Genomic DNA, 19,964 nt, shown 5'->3' on the forward strand with positions numbered 1-19,964 from the left:
TCTCAAAAAAAAGGGGTTGGGGGGATACCAGTCTTACTGGATGAGGTACCACGTGACTTCATTTTACCTTAATTACCCTTTAAAGACCCTGTCTCCAAAGACAGTCACCTTATGAGATACTGAGTGTTAGGACTTAAACATATGCATTTGGTTGGGGAGGGGGACATGATTCAGTCATATCAAGGTGGGGAATGGAGTGGTGTAACTGCTGATGGGTGTGCGTCTCCTTTTTGGGGTGATTAAAATGTTCTGGAATTAGTAGCAATTAATGTGCATCTCTGTGAATATACTAAAAACCACTGAATTGCCCAGCCAGAAAGGATAAACTTTTGCCCTGGGGCAGGAAGAAGGCTGGCATGCAGAGAGAGGAGAAAGAGGGACTGGACGAGCTGGCCTGCTGGCGGGGGCCCCAATACTATGTAAGACCTTGCCCTTCTCCACAGTATCTGGTGTTAAAGCTCATTACGAGGACCCTTTCAGCCCGGGGTTGGGATTGGAGTGAGACACTGAAACTTCAAGGGCTGGGTTCTGGCCCGGGTGGGCATTTGCCACAGAGCAAAATGGCCTCGTGCAGCACATACGGGGTTTCCTGTGCCGGGCACTGTCCTAAGTCCTTCTCAACTCTCTCGTCATTGAGTTCTCATAGCAGGCCAGTGAGCCAGGTACCATTCGTCTCTGCAGTCCACGGTGCCAGGTCACTTGGCTAGGGTCCCACTGGGAGTTCGAAGGAAGCCAGGCTAGAGCTCAGGCCTCTCACCAGCTGGAGGTCTTTCCCAGACTTTCTAAGGTGAGAGTTGGTGAATGGTGTCGGCCTGGGCCTGGATGAGTGACCCACGGCGCTCAGTGAATTTCAGGAACAGAGCCAGGGGGGTGTCTTGATGGGGGAGAAGGTGGGGGGAGTGTCTTGATGGGGGAGAAGCAGGGCTGGGCACTCACCTGGCTTCCCCGGACCTGCAGGTCCAGCCTCGCTCTCCTTCCCCCGAGCACCTCTGGCCCAAGGCCTGCCCACTTGCTGGAGCTGGCCCCTTGGCGAGGCTGCTGGGAGGGCCCGTGCTGCCAGGGCGGTCAGGGTCAGTGTCGGAGGTGCCGAAGGGACGCCCAAGGGGGTGCCCAGGTGGCAAGGTGCCTGTATGCTCGGGGAAGCCACGTCCCAGCTCGTGGGTGGGTGCGGCAGAGGCCCACGTGACCTTGCTGCTGACATTCTTCAGAGGCCACGTGGCCCCAACTGGCAGGGACAGCTGCAGACGGGCTGAACCAGCTTTGTTCCCAGGGTGGCGCCTGCTGTCCATCCAGGCCCCACTCTGGCTCCCACCCGATGCTGCTTTTGTTCCCACGTTTCGGGGGGCAGCCGGCACTGTGATTCCTGCGCCATGAGTGCCTAGAGGCACGGAGCCACCAGGGATCACCCCACGTGGGGCACAGGGCTTGGGGAGGATGGGGCAGGACCAGACCAAGCAGCAGATCGAGAAGGGGCTCCAGCTGTACCAGGCCAACCAGACAGAGAAGGCATTGCAGGTGTGGACGAAGGTGCTGGAGAAGAGCTCGGACCTCATGGGGCGCTTCCGCGTGCTGGGCTGCCTGGTCACGGCCCACTCGGAGATGGGCCGCTACAAGGAGATGCTGAAGGTGGGTGCACCCGGCCTGGGGGCGTTCAAGGGTCAGGCTGGGGCCGGATGTCTCCCAGGCTCCCCAGTCCCCTCTCGGCCTCCTTGGGCTCCCCCGTGTCCCACAGGCTGGCAGCCGGGGCCCGAGGCTCTGAATTTATATCTAAGGCCCTGGGTCTTAGATACTGAGTCTTGGCATCAGATTCAGGCCTGTGGTCTTGAACTGTGGTGCCCGAGTCTCTGAGACTGAGGTTCTCCAGCCTCAGGGTCGAGGGTTTGTGGGTCTCAAGGCCAGTGTAGGTTTCAGCCTCCCTGTCTGGTGTTCTGTATCTGAGCCTGGAGGGGTATGGGCTCCAGGGTTGAGGCTGGGGGTGGGTGGGTGGGGGAGACTCCAGATCTGAGGCTTGGGATAGAAGGTGAAGGCTGCGAGCCTGAGCTTGGGAGGTGAGGCTGGGGTGTAGGGAAGGTAGCTGAGGCTGGCGGGTAGAAGCTCTGGGTCTGAAGCTTTGGGATCTGCTGCTTTGGGTGTGAGGCTGGGGGGTGGGTGTGGGGCTTCCAGGTCTGAGCCTGCAGTGCAGGCTGGGGTCCAAGGCTCAGAGTCCAGGCTGAGCCCCACCTACCCACCGTCGCGGTGTGCAGTTCGCTGTGGTCCAGATCGACACAGCCCGGGAGCTGGAGGATGCTGACTTCCTCCTGGAGAGCTACCTGAACCTGGCACGCAGCAACGAGAAGCTGTGCGAGTTCCACAAGACCATCTCCTACTGCAAGACCTGCCTTGGGCTGCCTGGTACCAGGGCAGGTGCCCAGCTCGGAGGCCAGGTCAGCCTGAGCATGGGCAATGCCTTCCTGGGCCTCAGCGTCTTCCAGAAGGCCCTGGAGAGCTTCGAGAAGGCCCTGCGCTATGCCCACAACAACGATGACGCCATGCTCGAGTGCCGCGTGTGCTGCAGCCTGGGCAGCTTCTATGCCCAGGTCAAGGTGGGCCTGCACCCCAGGGGGACAGCAGTGGAGGGCTTTGGGGCTCCCTCTCATGAGGCACACACCCTGTGGCACTACCTCATTCAGCCCTCCTTCTAGGGAGGGACGAGGAGAGTGAGAATCAGGGAGCGAAAAGGCTTATCCAGGAAGGTAACAACTTGGCCAGGAAGCCAGCAAGGGCAGAGCCAGGATTCAAACCTTGATCTGTCCGACTTCCTGGAGGAATAATGGGAGGCTCCTCTGTGAGGACAGGCCAGCGGCCTGCCCTGCCATGTTTGCTGTGTGGTCTTGGGCAAGTCACCTGTCCCCTCTGAACCTTGGGAGAGATCTGTAAAATGAAGGAGAATAGGACTCACCTTACAGTGGGGTTGTATGGAGTCAGTCATCAAATATTTATTGAGCATCTACTGTATCCCAAGACTGTTGACCCAGGGTGTAGCAGTGAGAAAAACAGCCAAGTCCCCGTCCTCACGAGGGTTGCATTCTAGTTGGGGAAGAAAGACAATCAACACAGTCAGGAAGTCAAGTGTTAGGAGAAAGCGAAGCGGGGCAAAGGGCTGGCAGCACTGGGCGTGGGGGTGTCATAATTTCAGATATGGTGGTCGGAGGGCCTCGCGGAGGTAACGTTTGATGGCTTGAAGAAGAGAGGGTGCGCCATGCAAAAATCTGGTGAGAGAGCATTCTAGGCAAAAATGGGGGAACCCCTAAAGCCAAGCTGGACCCTGAGGAGCACCCTGGAATGTCTCCTGGAATGTTCCGGGAAGGACAGAGGCCAGCATGGCTGCCAGGCGTGTCTCAGGTGTGTGCAGAGGTAGAGAGGTGAGAGGAGGAGGGCCAACTGTGAAGGAACTGATAGGGTCAGCGACTGCAGGTTCTGACCCTGGGTATTTTTTGACGGGGGCAGGGGCGGAGTTTTGCTCTTGTCACCCAGGCTGGAGTGCAGTGGCGCCATCTCGGCTCACTGCAACCTCTGCCTCCTGGGTTCAAGCAATTCTCCTGCCTCAGCCTCCCAAGTGGCTGGGACTACAGGCGCATACCACCACACCTGACTAATTTTTGTATTTTTAGCAGAAATGGGATTTCACCATGTTGGCCAGGCTGATCTTGAACTCCTGACCTCAGGGATCCGCCCGTCTTGGCCTCCCAAAGTGCTGGGATTACAGGTGTGAGCCACTGTGCCCAGCCTTGTTTTTATAATATATCCCACTATGGGTAAACTGAGTACTTTTGTTCCAAAGTCATTGAAATAACTTTTTTTTTTTTTTTTTTTTTTTGAGGGGGGTTCCCTTTTTCCCCCCGGGGGGGGGGGCGGGGGGGCTTTCTCGGCCCCCCAAGGCCCCCCCCCCCGGGTTCCGGCCTTTTTTGAGACGGAGTCTCGCTCTGTCGCCCAGGCTGGAGTGCAGTGGTGCGATCTCGGCCACTGCAAGCTCCGCCTCCCGGGTTCACGCCATTCTCCTGCCTCAGCCTCCCGAGTAGCTGGGACTACAGGCGCCTGCCACCACGCCCAGCTAATTTTTTTTGTGTGTGTATTTTTAGTAGAGACGGGGTTTCACCGTGTTAGCCAGGATGGTCTCGATCTCCTGACCTTGTGGTCTGCCTGCCTCGGCCTCCCAAAGTGCTGGGATTACAGGCGTAAGGCACTGCGCCCGGCCGAAATAATTATTTGTGTGTGTGGTTGTAGTAATATGACACACAGTTAGGGACATTTATTTACTTTTTTTCTTTTTTTTTTGAGATGGAGTCTCGCTCTGTCGCCCAGGCTGGAGTGCAGTGGCGTGATCTCGGCTCACTGCAATCTCTGTCTCCCAGATTCAAGTGATTCTCCTGCCTCAGCCTCCCAAGTAGCTGGGACCACAGGCACTTGTCACCACACCTGGCTAATTTTTTTGTATTTTAGTAGAGATGAGGTTTCACCGTGTTAGCCAGGATAGTCTCAATCTCCTGACTTCGTGATCTGCCTGCCTCGGCCTCCCAAAGTGCTGGGATTACAGGCGTGAGCCACTGCACCCAGCCTTAGGTTTTTTGTTTGTTTGTTTGTTTGTTTTTTTGAGATAGGATCTTGCTGTGTCACCCAGGATGGAGTGCAGTGGCTCAATCACGGTTCACTGTAACCTACAACTCCTGTGTTCAAGCGATCCTCCCTCCTCAGCTTCCTGAGTAGCTGGGACTACAGGCACATTCTTCCACATCTGGCTAATTTTTAAATTTTTTGTAGAGACCGTGGTCTTGCAATATTGCCCAGGCTGATCTTGAACTCCTGGCCTCAAGCTGTTCTCCCAACTCAGCTTCCCCAAGTGCTGGGATTACAGACATGAGCCATTGCACCTGACCTCCATTTTCTATTTTTAGGTATTTTTCAAATTAAATTTAATTTTTTTAACCTGTAAAACATTTATATGGCTTCAAATTTAAAAGTATGTAATAAGGCATATTAGAAAAAGGGTTTTTTTGGGGGGGTTATTGACACTTCTCTTTTGGTCATGTTAACTTGGAGCTGCTTGTTAAATATTAAGTGAAAGATCAAATAGATTTACCTTGAAAAACAACAGTGAAATGGGGCTTTAGCTGAAGGGAAATGAGGTCAAGAGAAGGTGGGTTAGTTTTCTTTTTTCTTTCCTTCTTTTCTTTTCTTTCTAGTATTTTTGTGTGTGTGTGTGAGACAGAGTCTGCCTGTGCCACCCAGGCTGGAGTGCAGTGGTGCAATCTCAGCTCACCACATCCTCGACCTCCTGTGCTCAAGTGACCCTCCCACCTCAGCCTCTTCAGTAGCTTGGGACTACAGGCGTGCACCACCGTGCACAGCTAATTTTATTTTTGTAGAGACGGGGTCTCACTAAGTTGCCCAGGCCATTCTCCAACTCCTGTGCTCAAGCGATCCTCCCAAAGTGCTGGGATTCCAGGCGTGAGCCACTGTGCCTGGCTCGGTTTTTATTTTTTAAATGCAATGAGAAATGCCAGACATGTTTGCACGTGGATGGGAAAGATTCTGTAGAAAGAGAGAACCTGACGGTGCAGAGACTGCTCGTCGGGGGCTGGCATTTGATGGGAACAGGAGCCATCCTCCACAGTGACAGGAAAGGAGGCAGGGAGCGTGGGAGCAGAGGTGCGGAGATGGAAGATCTGGTGGAGACAGGAGGGGAAGGAGCTTCTCCCTGATTTTCTTCCTTTTCCTCGTGGAGTTGAGGCGAGGTCATCAGCTGACCATGGGCAGGTAGAAAAAGCGTTTGGAAGCTTGAGGAGAAAGTACAAGCCAATGATTGCATCGCCTCACTGAGTCTGTCTGATGTTCTTTTGAGCCTGTTGTGCTGCCAGTCTGCCACTGAGCTTCAGGGAACACCTGCTTCCGGGTGCCAGCAGGCAAGCTCTAGTGGAGGGATCTGGTATCTCCGGTCCCTGTGCATCTCTGAAGCTGAGGAGCCCGTTTGGCATTGGGAGAAAAAGAGAAGCCAACTGTATTTTCTTGTCTTTTCATTCATTCACTCAATATTTATTGTGCATCTACCAAGTGCCAAGAACTGTGCTAGGCTCTTGGGATGCGTCACAAACCAGATGAGAATCCCTGAGTCCACAGAGCGACACCTCTGCACTGGCTGTTCCCTCTACCTGGGCCACTCTTGTCCTGGATGTCACAATGAACGAGCAGACGCTCAAGCCCCCCGCCCCTACCTGCTGTTAGAGAAGCCTGGCCCAGGAGCCCTCGACTTGGGGCAGCCTCTGCCGCTCAGTTTGCCTCCTTCCATTCCACGTCCCCTGCAGGACTACGAGAAAGCCCTCTTCTTCCCCTGCAAGGCGGCAGAGCTTGTCAACAACTACGGCAAAGGCTGGAGCCTGAAGTACCGGGCCATGAGCCAGTACCACATGGCCGTGGCCTATCGCCTGCTGGGCCACCTGGGCAGTGCCATGGAGTGTTGTGAGGTGGGGCAGCGGGGAAGGGGGCAGGTCGGGGATGAGGTGGTGTGGGCCAGGGGCTGGGGCCTGGGACAGCAGGGCTTCCTTCTTCCAAATCAGCCCCGGCTTCCAGCCCCCTAGGGCTCGCCTCTGGCCCAGCCTCTCTGCAGGCGTGCACCACCATGCACAGCTAATTTTATTTTTGTAGAGACGGGGTCTCACTAAGTCGCCCAGGCCTTCTCCAACTCCTGTGCTCAAGCGATCCTCGTGTTTCGGCCTCCCAAAGTGCTGGGATTCCAGGCATGAGCCACTGTGCCTGGCCCAGTTTTTACTTTTTAAATGAGATGAGCTCTCTACAGCTGAGCCCCTGAAGGAAACATTTATCCCCCAGCTTCATCCCAAACCCACTCCCTTCCAATCCATCTGCAGGGGAGGGGGCTTCCTTCTGCCCCAACACCCTATATGGGGCACTTTGAAGGGTAGAGGTGGAAGAGGGCCAGTTTCTGGAGTCCCACTGACCTGGGTTCACATCCCAGCTTTGTCACTTACTGGCTGACCCCAATCAAGTCACTTCTCTTTGAGCCTCACTTTCCACCCACCTTGCTGGGTGCTGTGACTTCAGTGGTTCAGTGTGTGAGGCCTCAGCACCATGATAGATTCGCTAGGCTCTGAGGATGTTGCTTCCCTGGGCTGTCCCTTCAGAGGGGCCCGTTGAGGGGAGGGCACTCCAGTGGTGGTGGCAGAGGAGTAGGCCTGAACCACTGGCCGCCCTCGCAGGAGTCTATGAAGATCGCACTGCAGCACGGGGACCGGCCACTGCAGGCGCTCTGCCTGCTCTGCTTCGCTGACATCCACCGGAGCCGTGGGGACCTGGAGGTGAGGTCACCGGGATGCAGGGGCTGGGGGCGGGGGGCAGGGGCACAGGCCTGATACAGCCTGATTCCATCCCCCACCTGGCTCTGCAGACAGCCTTCCCCAGGTACGACTCCGCCATGAGCATCATGACCGAGATTGGAAACCGCCTGGGGCAGGTGCAGGCGCTGCTGGGTGTGGCCAAGTGCTGGGTGGCCAGGAAGGCACTGGACAAGGTGAGGTCGGGCCTTTCCCACAGCCTCCAGCCCTCCCAGCGCTCCCCACTTGGGGCCAGTAGGTTGGCTGGCTCTTTCAGCCACTTTGTCTGACGTCAGCCTCACCCTGATCCTATGAGGCCAGGACATTCCTGGTCATTTTCCAGGCTCAGAGAAGGCCCATCACTTGCCCCAGGACCCACAGCTAGTAAAGGGCTGGAGCTGGGGTTGGAACCCAGGCTGCTGGGTAAACTGAGGCAGGAGGTCACTTGCCCACACAGCCCCTATGACTGTGCCCTAGTCTCTTCCTGCTGCCTTCACACACAGGGCAGCTGCCATGTCACCCTCCCTAGGCCTGCCCCCCTACCCCGTGCTTCCCTGCGAGCAAGGCCTGTCAGACAGCTCTGCCCGCAGCCCTAGCCTATGCTCACTTTCCAGGCCCTGGACGCCATCGAGAGAGCCCAGGATCTGGCCGAGGAGGTGGGGAACAAGGTCAGACTTGATTCTGTGTCCTGGATCTGTGGTCAAGGGCCCAAGTGGGGAACCTGGGTCTGGGGAAGGGCCTTCCTGAGCCTGCTCACGTCATGAGCCCTTCCTGATCCTGGGAGCTGCCTGCAGCCAACCCCATACCCTGGCTCTGTCTCTGCCAAACACAGAGCACTTCTGAGGGCAGGGCAGAAGTTTCATAGCTTGGAGGATAGCAGAATTCCTCAGAAGCTTCCTGATGTTGATTAAAACTCCTAACAGTGGGCTGGACACGGTGGCTCACATCTATAATCCTAGCATTTTGGGAGGCCGAGGTAGGAGGATCACTTGAGCCCAGAAGTTTGAGAGCAGCCTGGGCTACATAATGAGACCCACGCTCTAAAAAAAAAAAAAAAATTGAGATTGAGTTTCGCTCTTGTCTCCCGGGCTGGAGTGCAATAGCGTGATCCCAGCTTACTGCAACCTCTGCCTCCCAGGTACAAGCGATTCTCCTGCCTCAGCCTCCTGAGTAGCTGGGATGATAGGCACCCGCCACCACACTGGGCTAATTTTTGTATTTTTAGTAGAGATGGGGATTCATCGTGTTGGCCAGGCTTGTCTCGAACTCCTGGCCTCAGGTGATCCACCTGCCTTGGCCTCGCAAAGTGCTGGGATTACAGGCATGAGCCACGGCGCCCTGCCGCAAATTATTATGGAGTCTGTGCACCAGGTTTGGTCATAAAATCTTTCAAAAACATGGGGTCTCCAGGCAGTTCTGGGGGGTGAAGACCTCTGATCTCACCCACCCCCTCATTCTGCATGAAAGGAAGCAAGGTCCCAGAGAGGGCAGGACATTTTTCCGAGGTCCATCAGCAAGACAGGGAAGTGGCTGAGACCGGAGCCTACCTGCACTGACTTTGCTCTCATCCCCCACTGCCGCCCTCCACTCCTGCGGGCCCCAGCTGAGCCAGCTCAAGCTGCACTGTCTGAGCGAGAGCATTTACCGCAGCAAAGGGCTGCAGCGGGAACTGCGGGCGCACGTTGTGAGGTTCCACGAGTGCGTGGAGGAGACGGAGCTCTATTGCGGCCTGTGCGGCGAGTCCATAGGCGAGAAGAACAGCCGGCTGCAGGCCCTGCCCTGCTCCCACATCTTCCACTTCAGGTGGGGGCTCCTAGGGGGGTGGACAGGGGTGGGCAGGGTCTCTTCAGGGCACTCTAGGGCCCAGCTGGCCTAATCACAGCAATAATACTAATAGCAAACACTTAACCTTGGCCAGGCGTGGTGGCTCACGTCTGTCTCGCAAGCACTTTGGGAGGCCGAGGCGGGCTGATCATTTGAGCCCCGGAGTTCAAGATCACCTTGGCCAACATGGTGAAACCCCGTCTCTACTAAAAATACAAAAATTACCCAGGCATGGTGGTGGGAGCCTGTGATCCCAGCTACTCGGGAGACTGGGGCAGGAGAATCACTTGAACCCGGGAGGCAGAGGCTGCAGTGAGCTGAGATCTGTGGCCATCCTTATCATAATTCCCAAAGAGAAGTCAGAGAGGCCCCTCAAAGCTCATTAGGTCAGACATCCAGGGCCAGACCTGCCCTGGGCCTGGCTCCATCCCATCCTCCCAACTCCCAGTCCATGCTCTTGCCCTGAAGGTCCCTGGGGCAGAGGAGGAGAGGGGCAAGCCGGGTGCAGTGGGGGCCTGGGGGGACCGTTCCCTTCCCTTCCACTGCTGCTGAACATCCACCAGGATGCATCCCAGCCCCTGCAGAGGGCAGGCAAGGAAGAGAGAGAGGGCCCAGGGCCCGGAGAGAAGGACAGGCCTCAGGGGAGTGGACAGGGCCCTTTGCCTCCCCAGGTGCCTGCAGAACAACGGGACCCGGAGCTGTCCCAACTGCCGCCGCTCATCCATGAAGCCTGGCTTTGTGTGACTCCTGGCAGCAGGCGTGGGCTTCCTCCTCACCGCTCCCGCTCTTTCTCCACTGCACACCGGAGGCCCATTTACTCCTGGGGCAGTTGCCACGGCGTCCTCACCACAGCCAGGGCCTTGGGGCCTGCCCACAGCTGCTCCCCTGGGCCCAGCTCCCCTCCCTGCCTCTTTGTACTTTGCTCTTTATAGAAAAATAAACTGTTTGTACCTGGTCCCAGGGATTCCGACTTTCCAGGCCCAAGGTCTGAGGAGTGGGGAGAGTGGGAGTGAGGCGCCCCACGGGAGCTTCCTCAGACACAAGCGTTTCCTCTGCACATATGTACAAGGGCCTCCAGCAGCCCCTCCAGGAACTTGGGATGCCACAGAGACGCGATCCCTGCACTGAGAAGCTGACATGCAGGGTGTGGGAGGGTATATGATAAACAGGAAACACACAGTTTGGAAAGCCTGGTGGGAAGCTGCTATAGACGAATCGTGTCCCCCCAGATTCCCGTGTTGAAGCCTTAGTCCGTTTGGGCTGTTGTAACGAAACAGACTGGGTGGCTTGCAAACAACAGGAATTGATATCTCACAGTTCTGGAGGCTGGGAAGTCCAAGATCAAGGCACCTGCAGATTGGATGTCTGGTGAGGGCACACATTCTTGTTCACAGATGGAGTCTTCTTGCTGTGTTCTAGCATGGTGGAAGGGACAAGGAAGTTCTCTGCATTCCTTTTTTTTTTTTTTTTTTTTTCTTTTGAGACAGGGTCTCACTCTGTCACCCAGGCTGGAGTGCAGTGGTGAGATCTCAGCTCACTGCAACCTCTGCCTCCCGGGTTCAAGCAGTTCTCCTGCCTCAGCCTCCCGAGTAGCTGGGATTACAGACGCGCATCAACATGCCTGGCTAATTTTTGTATTTTTAGTAGAGACGGGGTTTTGTCAAGTTGGCCAGGCTGGTCTCTAACTACTGACCTCAAAAGATCCACCTGTTTTGGCCTCCCAAAGTGCTGGGATTACAGATGAGAACCACCATGCCGGGCACAGTCCCTTAATAAGGGCACTAATCCCATTTATAAGGGCTCCACCCTCATGACCTAATTGCCTCCCAAAGGCCTCACCTGCCTAATATGACAGTCCTAGCAGGCTCATATAAAGTGATAAGTTCTTTGTAACAATAAAAAGTAGAGCCTGGTCGTGTGCAGTGGCTCCTGCTTGTAATTCCAGCACTTTGGGAGGCCGAGGTGGGAGAGTCACTTGAGCCCAGGAGTTCAAGACCAGCCTGTACAACATGGCAAAACCCTGTCTCTAGAAAAAAAAAAAAAATAGAAAAATTAGTCAGCATGGTGGCACACACCTGTAGTCCCAGCTACTCGGGAGGATGAAGCAGGAGAATCTCTTGAACCTGGGAGGCAGAGGTTGCAGTGAGCCAAGATCATACTACTGCACTTCAGCCTGGAGGACAGAGCAATACTCTGTCTCAAAAAAAAATAAGAGTAGAGGCCTGGCGCAGTGGCTCACACCTGTAATCCCAGCACTCTGGGAGGCAGAGGGGAGGTTGGATCACCTGAGGTCAGGAGTTTGAGACCAGCCTGACCAACATGGTGAAACCCCATCTCTACTAAAAATACAAACATTAGCTGGGCGCGGTGGTGGGTGCCTGTAATCCCAGCTCCTCGGGAGGCTGAAGCAGGAGAATCACTTGATCCCGGGAGGTGGCAGTTGTGGTGAGCTGAGCTTGTGCCATTGCACTCCAGCCTGGGCAACAGAGCGAGACGCCATCTCAAAAAAGAAAAAAAGAGTAGAGCCTGGTCCCTCTTCCTCATGTTCATCCCCTTCCCTAAACCAGTCCTAAAACCATTAAGTGGGACAGAGCAAGACAAGTATCTGTATGGAGGGGTGCCCTGGTGTGAGGCATTGGAATCTAAGCAGGCTGAAGAGTGTCCACACAGGGGAAGGCCTGGGGTGAGAGGTCAGAACCTGTGTGGAGAGAAGACGGAATCCACACGTGGGGTTGGGTTGTTTTGAAGTGTCAGAGACCAAGCCCAAGGAGGGGCAGCCTGGCGTGGGCCATTGGGACCTCACCAGGGTAAGGAGGCATCCAAATTGGTGAAGGCTTGTGTGAGGCATCAGAGCTTGAGTAGAGCGAATAGGCCATGCATGTGATTTGGGGCATCCTGGCAGGGGGCATTAGGTCAAGGATTGAGTGAAGAGGGTTCTGTGTGTGGAAGGGAGTGGCAGTGGAACACTGGGTACACAGAAGGGGTTGATCAAACAAGTAAGTAGGTCAGGTGCGGTGGCTCACAGTCTATAATCCCAGCACTCTGGGAGGCCGAGGCAAGTGGATCACTTGAGGTCAGGAGTTTGAGAGCAGCCTGGCCAACATGGTGAAACCCCATCTCTACTAAAAATATCAAAAAAAATTAGCTTGGCGTGGTGGCAGGCGCCTGTAGTCCCAGCTACTCGGGAGCCTGAGGCAGGAGAATGGCGTGAACCCAGGAAGCGGAGCTTGCAGTGAGCCGAGATCCTGCCACTGCACTCCAGCCTGGGTGACAGAGCAAGACTTTGTCTCAAAAAAAAAAAAAAAAAAAAATTAGCTGGGCATGGTGGCGCACACTTGTAATCCCAGCTACTTGGGAGGCTGAGGCAGGAGAATCCCTTGAGCCCGGGAGGTGGAGGTTGCAGTGAGCTGCTGAGATCACACCACTGCACTCCAGCCTGGGCAACAAGAGTGAGACTCCATCTCAAAAAAAAAAAGTAGGTGGATTAAGGACAGTGGAAGGCAGCCTTCTCACTTTTTTTTTTTTTTAGATGGAGTCTTGCTTTGTCACCCAGGCTGGAGTGCAATGCCTCCATCTTGGCTCACTGCAACCTCTGCCTCCTGGGTTGAAGCAATTCTATTGCCTCAGCCTCCTGAGTAGCTGGGACTACAGGCATGTGCCACCATGCCGGCTAATTTTTTGCATTTTTAGTAGAGACAGGGTTTCACTGTGTTAGCCAGGATGGTCTTGATCTCCTGACCCCATGATCCGCCTGCCTCAGCCTCCCAAAGTGCTGAGATTACAGGTGTGAGCCACCGTGCCCGGCCGCTTTGTCACTATTGATGGAGAGAATTACAAATATGGAAAGGGAGAGAACCAGAGTGGACCCTGTGGCGTTGAATTAGAATTGTAAGAATCAGTGTGAACTCATGGACTTCAAAATATACGGGTAGATCTAGAAATAAATATAGTTATAAATGTGTGTGTCCACCAGCCTGAGCGCAGCGATATGCCAACAGCAATGAACTCACCCAGCAGCCAGGGCTTGGCTTTGAAACACCACGTTTCACTAAAAGGAACCAAGGCTCTTTGGTTAAGGGCCTGATTCCAGGGCTGGGTCATGGAGAGTACAAGATGAGCCAGAGCTATTTTGTGCCAGAAAGCAAGGGAAGTTGAAAGAATAATGAGGAAAACTCAAAGGACACAGGAGCCAGCTTGGATGGGCTCCCAGCAGCCACTGATAATGAGTAACAGTGATTGTCTCAGCTCAGGCTGCCATAACAAGGCACCTTAGGACGGGAAGCTTAAACAACTAAAACTTACAGTTCTAGAGACAGGACATCCAAGATCGAGGTGCCAGAAAGTTCAAGAAGCCTCTCCTCCTGACTTGCCCTTCTCTCTGTGTTCTTACAAGACTTTCCCCCTATGCTCCTGTGGTGACAGCAAGATCGAGCTCTCTCTCTCTCTCTCTCTCTCTCTTATTTTATGTATTTATTTATTTTTGAGACAGAGTCTCGCTCTGTTGCCCAGGCTGGAGTGCAGTGGCGTGATCTTGGCTCACTGCCTCAGCCTCCCAAGTAGCCAGGATTACAGGTATGTGCCACTACGCCCACCTAATTTTTGTATTTTTAGTAGAGATAGGGTTTCATCAGGTTGGTCAGGCTGGTCATGAAGTCCTGGACTCAAGCGATCCGCCTGCCTCAGCCTCCCAAAATGCTGGGATTACAGGCACGTGTCACCACACCTGGCTAATTTTTGCATTTTTAGTAGAGACAGGATTTGGCCAGGTTGGCCAAATCGAACACCTGACCTCAGGTGATCTGCCCCCCTCCACCCCCAGTCTCTTTCCCTCCCTCTGTCTTCCTCTTCCTATAAAGGCACTAATTGGCTGAGTGTGGTGGCTCACGCCTGTAACTCCAGTAGTTTGGGTGGCAGAGGCAGGCAAATCACTTGGGGTCAGGAGTTCGAGACCAGCCTGGGCAACACGGCGACACCCCGTCTCTACTAAAAATACAAAAATTAGCCACGTGTGGTGGTGCACATCTGTAATCCCAACTACTCGGGAGGCTGAGATGGGAGTATCACTTGAGCCTAGGCAGAGGCTGCAATGAGCTGAGATGGCACCACTGCACTCCAGCCTGGGCCAGAGTGAGACGCTGTGGAAAAAAAAAAAAAAAAAAGCTGGGCCTCATTGAGAAGGTGGCATGTGAGTGAAACCTTAAAGGAGGTGAGAGACTGAACTAAGCAGATTTCCTGGAAAGAGCGTTTTCCCGGAGAACAGAATCCTAAGACAGGAGCTTGTCTAATGTGCTCAGGAGCAGCAGGGGAGGCCTGGAGGTGAGCGGGAGCGAAGGAGGAGAGTGTGGTGTGAACACACGCAGGCCTTGGGAAGGACTTTGGCTCCTGCTCTGGCGAGTCGGGCACCTGCTGAGGATTTCAGCAGAGTGACGTGATCTGACTGGGTTTTACAGGAATCCGTCTGGTTGCTGTGTGGAGAACAGAATCGATACAAGACAGCTGGCCTGAATGTTTCAAAAATGCCAAGGCCATGAAAGACCAAAATGACTGGGAGACTGTTCTAGGATAAAAGAGATTAAAGAGATGTGACAACTGGAGTGCGGTGGCGTGATACCAGCTCACTGCAACCTCCACCTTCCAGGTTCAAGCAATTCTCCTGCCTCAGCCTCCCAAGTAGCTGGGATTACAGGCGCCCACCACAGCGCCCAGCTAATTTTTTGTATTTTTAGTAGAGACAGGGTTTCACTATGTTGGCCAGGCTGGTCTATGAACTCCTGACCTCAGGTGATCCACCCGCCTCGGCCTCCCAAAGTGCTGGGATTACAGGCGTGAGCCACCGCGCCTGGCCAATGATACTGGATTTTTTTTTAAAGGCTTTAAGGGATGTTTAGGGAATAATTTAAGACATTTTTATATAGACTATATATTGGATATTATTGCATCAATATTAAATTCCCTGGGTATGACTATATATATATATATATATATTTTTTTTTTTTTTTTTTTGAGACAGAGTCTCCCTCTGTCACCTAGGCTGGAGTGCAGTGGCGCGATCTTGGCTCACTGCTACCTCCACCTCCCAGGCTCAAGTGATTCTCCTGCCTCAGCCTCCTGAGTAGCTGGGATCCCAGGCATGCACCACCATGCCCGTCTAATTTTTGTATTTTTAGTAGAGACAGGGTTTCTCCATGTTGGCCAGACTGGTCTCGAAAACCAACCTCAAGTGATCCGCCTGCTTTGGCCTCCCAAAATTCTGGGACTACAGGTGTGAGCCACCACCCCCAGCCAACAATGTATTATACTACCAACGTATCGTAGCTATGTATGAAAATGTCTGTTTTTAGGAGACATGGGCTGAAATATTTACAGGTGAAGTGTCATGAAGTCTGGAAGTTATTTTGATTTTTTTTTTGAGATGGAGTCTTGCTGTGTTGCCCAGGCTGGAGTACAGTGGCCTGATCTCAGCTCACTGCATCCTCTGCCTCCCAGGTTCAAGTGATTATCTTGCCTCAGCCTCCCAAGTAACTGGGACTATAGGCATGCGCCACTGATTTTTGTATTTTTAGTAGAGACGAGGTTTCACCATGTTGGCCAGGCTGGTCTTGAATTCCTGACCTCAAGTGATCTGTTCACCTTGGCCTCCCAAAGTACTGAGATTACAGGCATGAGCCACCGTGCCTGGACAGAAATGGCATTCTCTGTCATCCATGCCAGAGTGTGGTGGCAGGATCATACCTCACTGCAGCCTTGACCTCCTGGGCTCAGGTGTTCTTCCTGCTTCCACCTCCTGAGTAGCTGGGACTACAGGCATGTGCCACCGCACCTGGCTAATTTTTTTTTTATTATTTTTAGAGATGGGCTCTCCGTACGTTGCCCAGGCTGGTCTCAAACCCCTGGGCTCAAGAGATTCTCCTGCCTTGGCCTCCCAGACTGCTGGGATTACAGCCATGAGCTACCTCACCCAGCCTGTAGCTTACTTTGAAATGGTTTGGGAATAAATGTGTGTGTGTACACACACAGAGGGAGAGAGAGCAAAGTCAAATGTGGCAAAATGTTATCAATTGGCAAATCTAGATGAAAGGTACACAGGTGTTCATTGTCTATTCTTTAAACTTTGTTGTATGTTCAACATTTTCAAAATAAAGGGTTTTTCAAAATAATAGATTTTAGGAAGCATTGTCCAGACAAACAGAACCAATAGGATCTCTTTGCTTGTACTTTTGTTTTTTGTGTTTTTTTGTTTGTTTGTTTTGAGATGGAGTCTTGGTCTAGTCGCCCAGGCTGGAGTGCAATAGCGTGATCTCAGCTCATTGCAACCTCCGCCTCCCAGGTTCAAGCGATTCTCCTGCCTCAGTGTCCTGAGTATCTGGGATTACAGGCGCCCACCACCAACGCCCGGCTAATTTTTTTGGTATTTTTTAGTAGAGACGGGGTTACTCCATGTTGGTCAGCCTGGTCTCGAACTCCTGACCTCAGGCGATCCACCCGCCTCGGCCTCCGAAAGTGCTGGGATTACAGGTGTAAGCCACCGCGCCTGGCTGCTTGTACTTTTAATGGCAAAAACTGCAATTACTTCTGCACCAACCTGCTATATAAAGAGATGTAGTATAAGGACTTGGCTCATGTGATTATGGAGTCTGGCAAGTCCCTAGATCTGCAGGGTGAGTTCTGGAGACCGAGGAGACTTGATGGTTTTGTTCCAGCCTGATTCAGAAGGTCTGAGAACCAGCAGAGCCGATGGGGTAGTTCTCCTCTGAAGGCTGTCAGGCTCAAGCCCCGTGAAGAATAATGTTTCAGTTCAACTCCAAAGGCAGAAAAGACCTTTGTGCCTGTCAGAAGGGAATCCGGCAGGAAGAAACTCCCTCAGAGTCAGCCTTTCTGTTCAACGCCTGCAACTGACAGGATGAGGCTCGCCCACATTAGAGGGCAACCTGCTTTCCTCAGTCTCCTGATTTAAATGTCAATCTTGTCTAAAAACAGCCTGACAAAAAGACCCAGGATAATGTCGAACCAAACACCTGGGCATCTCATGGCCCAGTCAAAATTAACCATCACAGGAGGGTTAGGGTAGAATCCAGGAGACCAGTGGAAAGGTCCCCATTATAATCTAGGGGTAGCGGTGGCTCATGCCTATAATCCCAGCACTTTGGGAGGCTGAGGCGGGCAGACCGCTTGAGGTCAGGAGTTCGAGACCAGCCTGGCCAACATGGTGAAACCCCATCTCTACTAAAAATATAAAAATTAGCCAGGCGTGGTGGCGTGCACCTGTAATCTCAGCTACTCGGGAGGCTGAGGGAAGAGAATCACTTGAACCTCAGAGGCAGAGGTTGCAGTGAGCCAAGATAGTACCACTGCACTCCAGCCTGGGCAACAGAGTGAGACTCCCTCTCAAATGCAACAGCAACGCCAAATAATAATAATAATAATAATAATAATAATAATAATAATAATAATAAGCTAGGTCTGAGATGATGGTGGCTTGAACCAGGGTGATAGGCAATGGAGGGAGGGAGAAGTGGTCCTATTCAAGGGGGTTAGGAGGAGTTATATCTTTCGTTTTGGAAATTTTCAGATAGATACAAAAGGAGAGAAACCAATGAATTTCCATCTCAGCCTTAACTATGCATTTCAGCACATGGACAGTCTTGTTTACCCCCAAAAGCCCCATCAGGCTCCACACCCTCCACTTGATTGTGCTGATTCAGATCTTACTATTTCTGAATTCTGGATATTTGTTTAAGGTAGACTCAATGGGATTTCCAGGTGGATTGGATTTGCTGTTGAGGTAGGAGGTGGGACTTGACTCCAGAGGCAGGGCTCAGACATTGGACCAAATTGAAGACTAGCTAAAACAGGGATGGGGCAGAGGCAGCTCTCCAGAAGATACGCCCACCAATGTGCCATGTCAGTTTGCCGTTGCCATGGCAACACCTGAAAGTTACCACCCCTTTCCATGGCAACAATTCAATGACCTGAAGTTACCACCCTTTTTCTAGAAATGTCTGCATTATATGTCCCTTAATTTGCATACAGTTAAAACTAAGTGTAAATATGAGTGCAACACTGCCTCTGAGCTGCTACTCTAGGTACCACCCTCTGCTGCTGCTGTACCCTACCTCTTCAACGAAAGTTGCTGCCTAACCCCACCAGCTCACCCTTGAATTCCTTCGTTGGTGAAGCCAAGAACCCTCCTTGGCTAAGCCCCAATTTTGGGGCTTGTTTGTCCTGCATCAGTGAGGGAAGAGAGAAGTCAAGAATGACTCCAGGTGCAGTGGCTGATGCCTGTAATACCAGGACTTTGGGAGGTGGAGGTTATTGGATCACTTGAGCCCAGGATTTTGAGACCAGCCTGGGCAACATGGTGAAACCCCATCTCTACAAAAAACACAAAAATGGCCAGGCGCAGTGGCTCACACCTGTAATCCCAGCACTTTGGGAGGCCAAGACGGGTGGATCACCTGAGGTTAGGAGTTCAAGACCAGCCTGACCAACATGGAGAAACCCCATCTCTACTAAAAATACAAAATTAGCCAGGCATGGTGGTGCATGCCTGTAATCCCAGCTACTCGGGAGGCTGAGGCAGGAGAATTGCTTGAACCCAGGAAGTGGAGGTTGCAGTGAGCCCAGATGGCGCCACTGTACTCCAGCCTGGGCAACAAGAGCGAAACTCTGTCTCAGGAAAAAAAAAAAAAAACCACAAAAATTAGCTGGGTGTGGTGGTGTGCATCTGTAGTCCCAGCTACTCGGGAGGCTGAGATGGGAGAATCACCTGAGCCTGGGAAGTGGAGGCTGCAGCGAGCTGTGATCACACCACTGCACTCCAGCCTGGGTGACAGATTGAGACTGTCTCAAAACAAACAAACAAAAACAAAGAATGACTTCAGGGTTTTGGCCTGGTGGCTCTCACCTCAGCTTGATGCCAAGACAGAAACATCTGTTCTAGGCCTGGCCTAGACCTCTTCTCTCTAGAGGCCCAGATGGACCAGAGGCCCCTAATTCAGCCAACCTCTTTCTCCCTGAGGACCTGCTCTGCTCCAGCTTACCAGCTCCTTGCTGGGACTGACCTCCTGGTACTTCCTTGAACTTTTTGAGCAGAGTGAACCTTCATAAACTATTCTCCTTTTTCTCCCATCTCCCCAAGACATTCCTACTCCTGGGCTCACAAGATAATCGATCCCTGTCATTCTAGCCAGGATTAAAGAAGGGGATGTTCAGGGCCGGGCGGGTCGCTCACGCCTCTAATCCCAGCGCTTTGGGAGGCCAAGACAGGCTGATCACCTGAAGTCAGGAGTTTGAGACCAGCCTGACCAACATGGTGAAACACCGTCTCTACTAAAAATACAAAAATTAGCCAGGTATGGTTGTGGGTGCCTTTAGTCCCAGCTATTTGGGAGGCTGAGACAGAAGAATCACTTGAACCCAGGAGGTGGAGGTTGCAGTGAGCTGCGATTGTGCCACTGCACTCCAGTCTGGGTGACAGAGCAAGACTCTGTCTCAAAAAAAAAAAAAAAAAAAAAAAAGAATGAGACGTTCAGCCTAGAATGGTCCTAAAATCCAGGTGGGTCAATCCTTCTCTTTAACATTCCACCAGGCTGTGGTCCGGCACCGGCTTTGGGGATTAGGAAAAAGATTGCAGTATAGAACTGAGCTCAATTCTGAATACAGGAAACACAGCTGGGAATTTATAACCAAAGCAAAATGAAGGGGTCAGTGGATTGAAAATTACTAAGAGGAAGTATTAACAGTAGGGGGATTCTTTTTTTTTTTTTTTTTTTTTTTTTT

At 52.8% G+C, this 19,964-nt stretch overlaps 1 protein-coding gene across 2 annotated transcripts; it reads left to right on the forward strand.

Moving 5' to 3' along the window:
• Positions 1-1,262: 1,262 nt before the first annotated feature.
• On the forward strand, positions 1,263-10,140 carry RAPSN (receptor associated protein of the synapse). 2 transcript variants are annotated; one of them, XM_032165972.2, is made up of 8 exons: positions 1,263-1,626; positions 2,244-2,582; positions 6,339-6,497; positions 7,248-7,346; positions 7,436-7,558; positions 7,976-8,029; positions 8,965-9,164; positions 9,857-10,140. In XM_032165972.2, the coding sequence occupies exons 1-8, from the start codon at positions 1,435-1,437 to the stop codon at positions 9,927-9,929; spliced, it is 1,239 nt and encodes a 412-aa protein (XP_032021863.1). In that variant the 5' UTR covers positions 1,263-1,434; the 3' UTR covers positions 9,930-10,140. The 2 variants fall into 2 exon arrangements, with proteins under 2 accessions (XP_032021863.1, XP_032021864.1); XM_032165973.2 differs by lacking the exons at positions 7,436-7,558; positions 7,976-8,029.
• The last annotated feature ends 9,824 nt before the right edge of the window (positions 10,141-19,964 follow it).

Source organism: Hylobates moloch, unplaced genomic scaffold (assembly GCF_009828535.3).
Source record: "Hylobates moloch isolate HMO894 unplaced genomic scaffold, HMol_V3 SCAFFOLD_11, whole genome shotgun sequence".
Taxonomy (NCBI): domain Eukaryota; kingdom Metazoa; phylum Chordata; class Mammalia; order Primates; family Hylobatidae; genus Hylobates; species Hylobates moloch.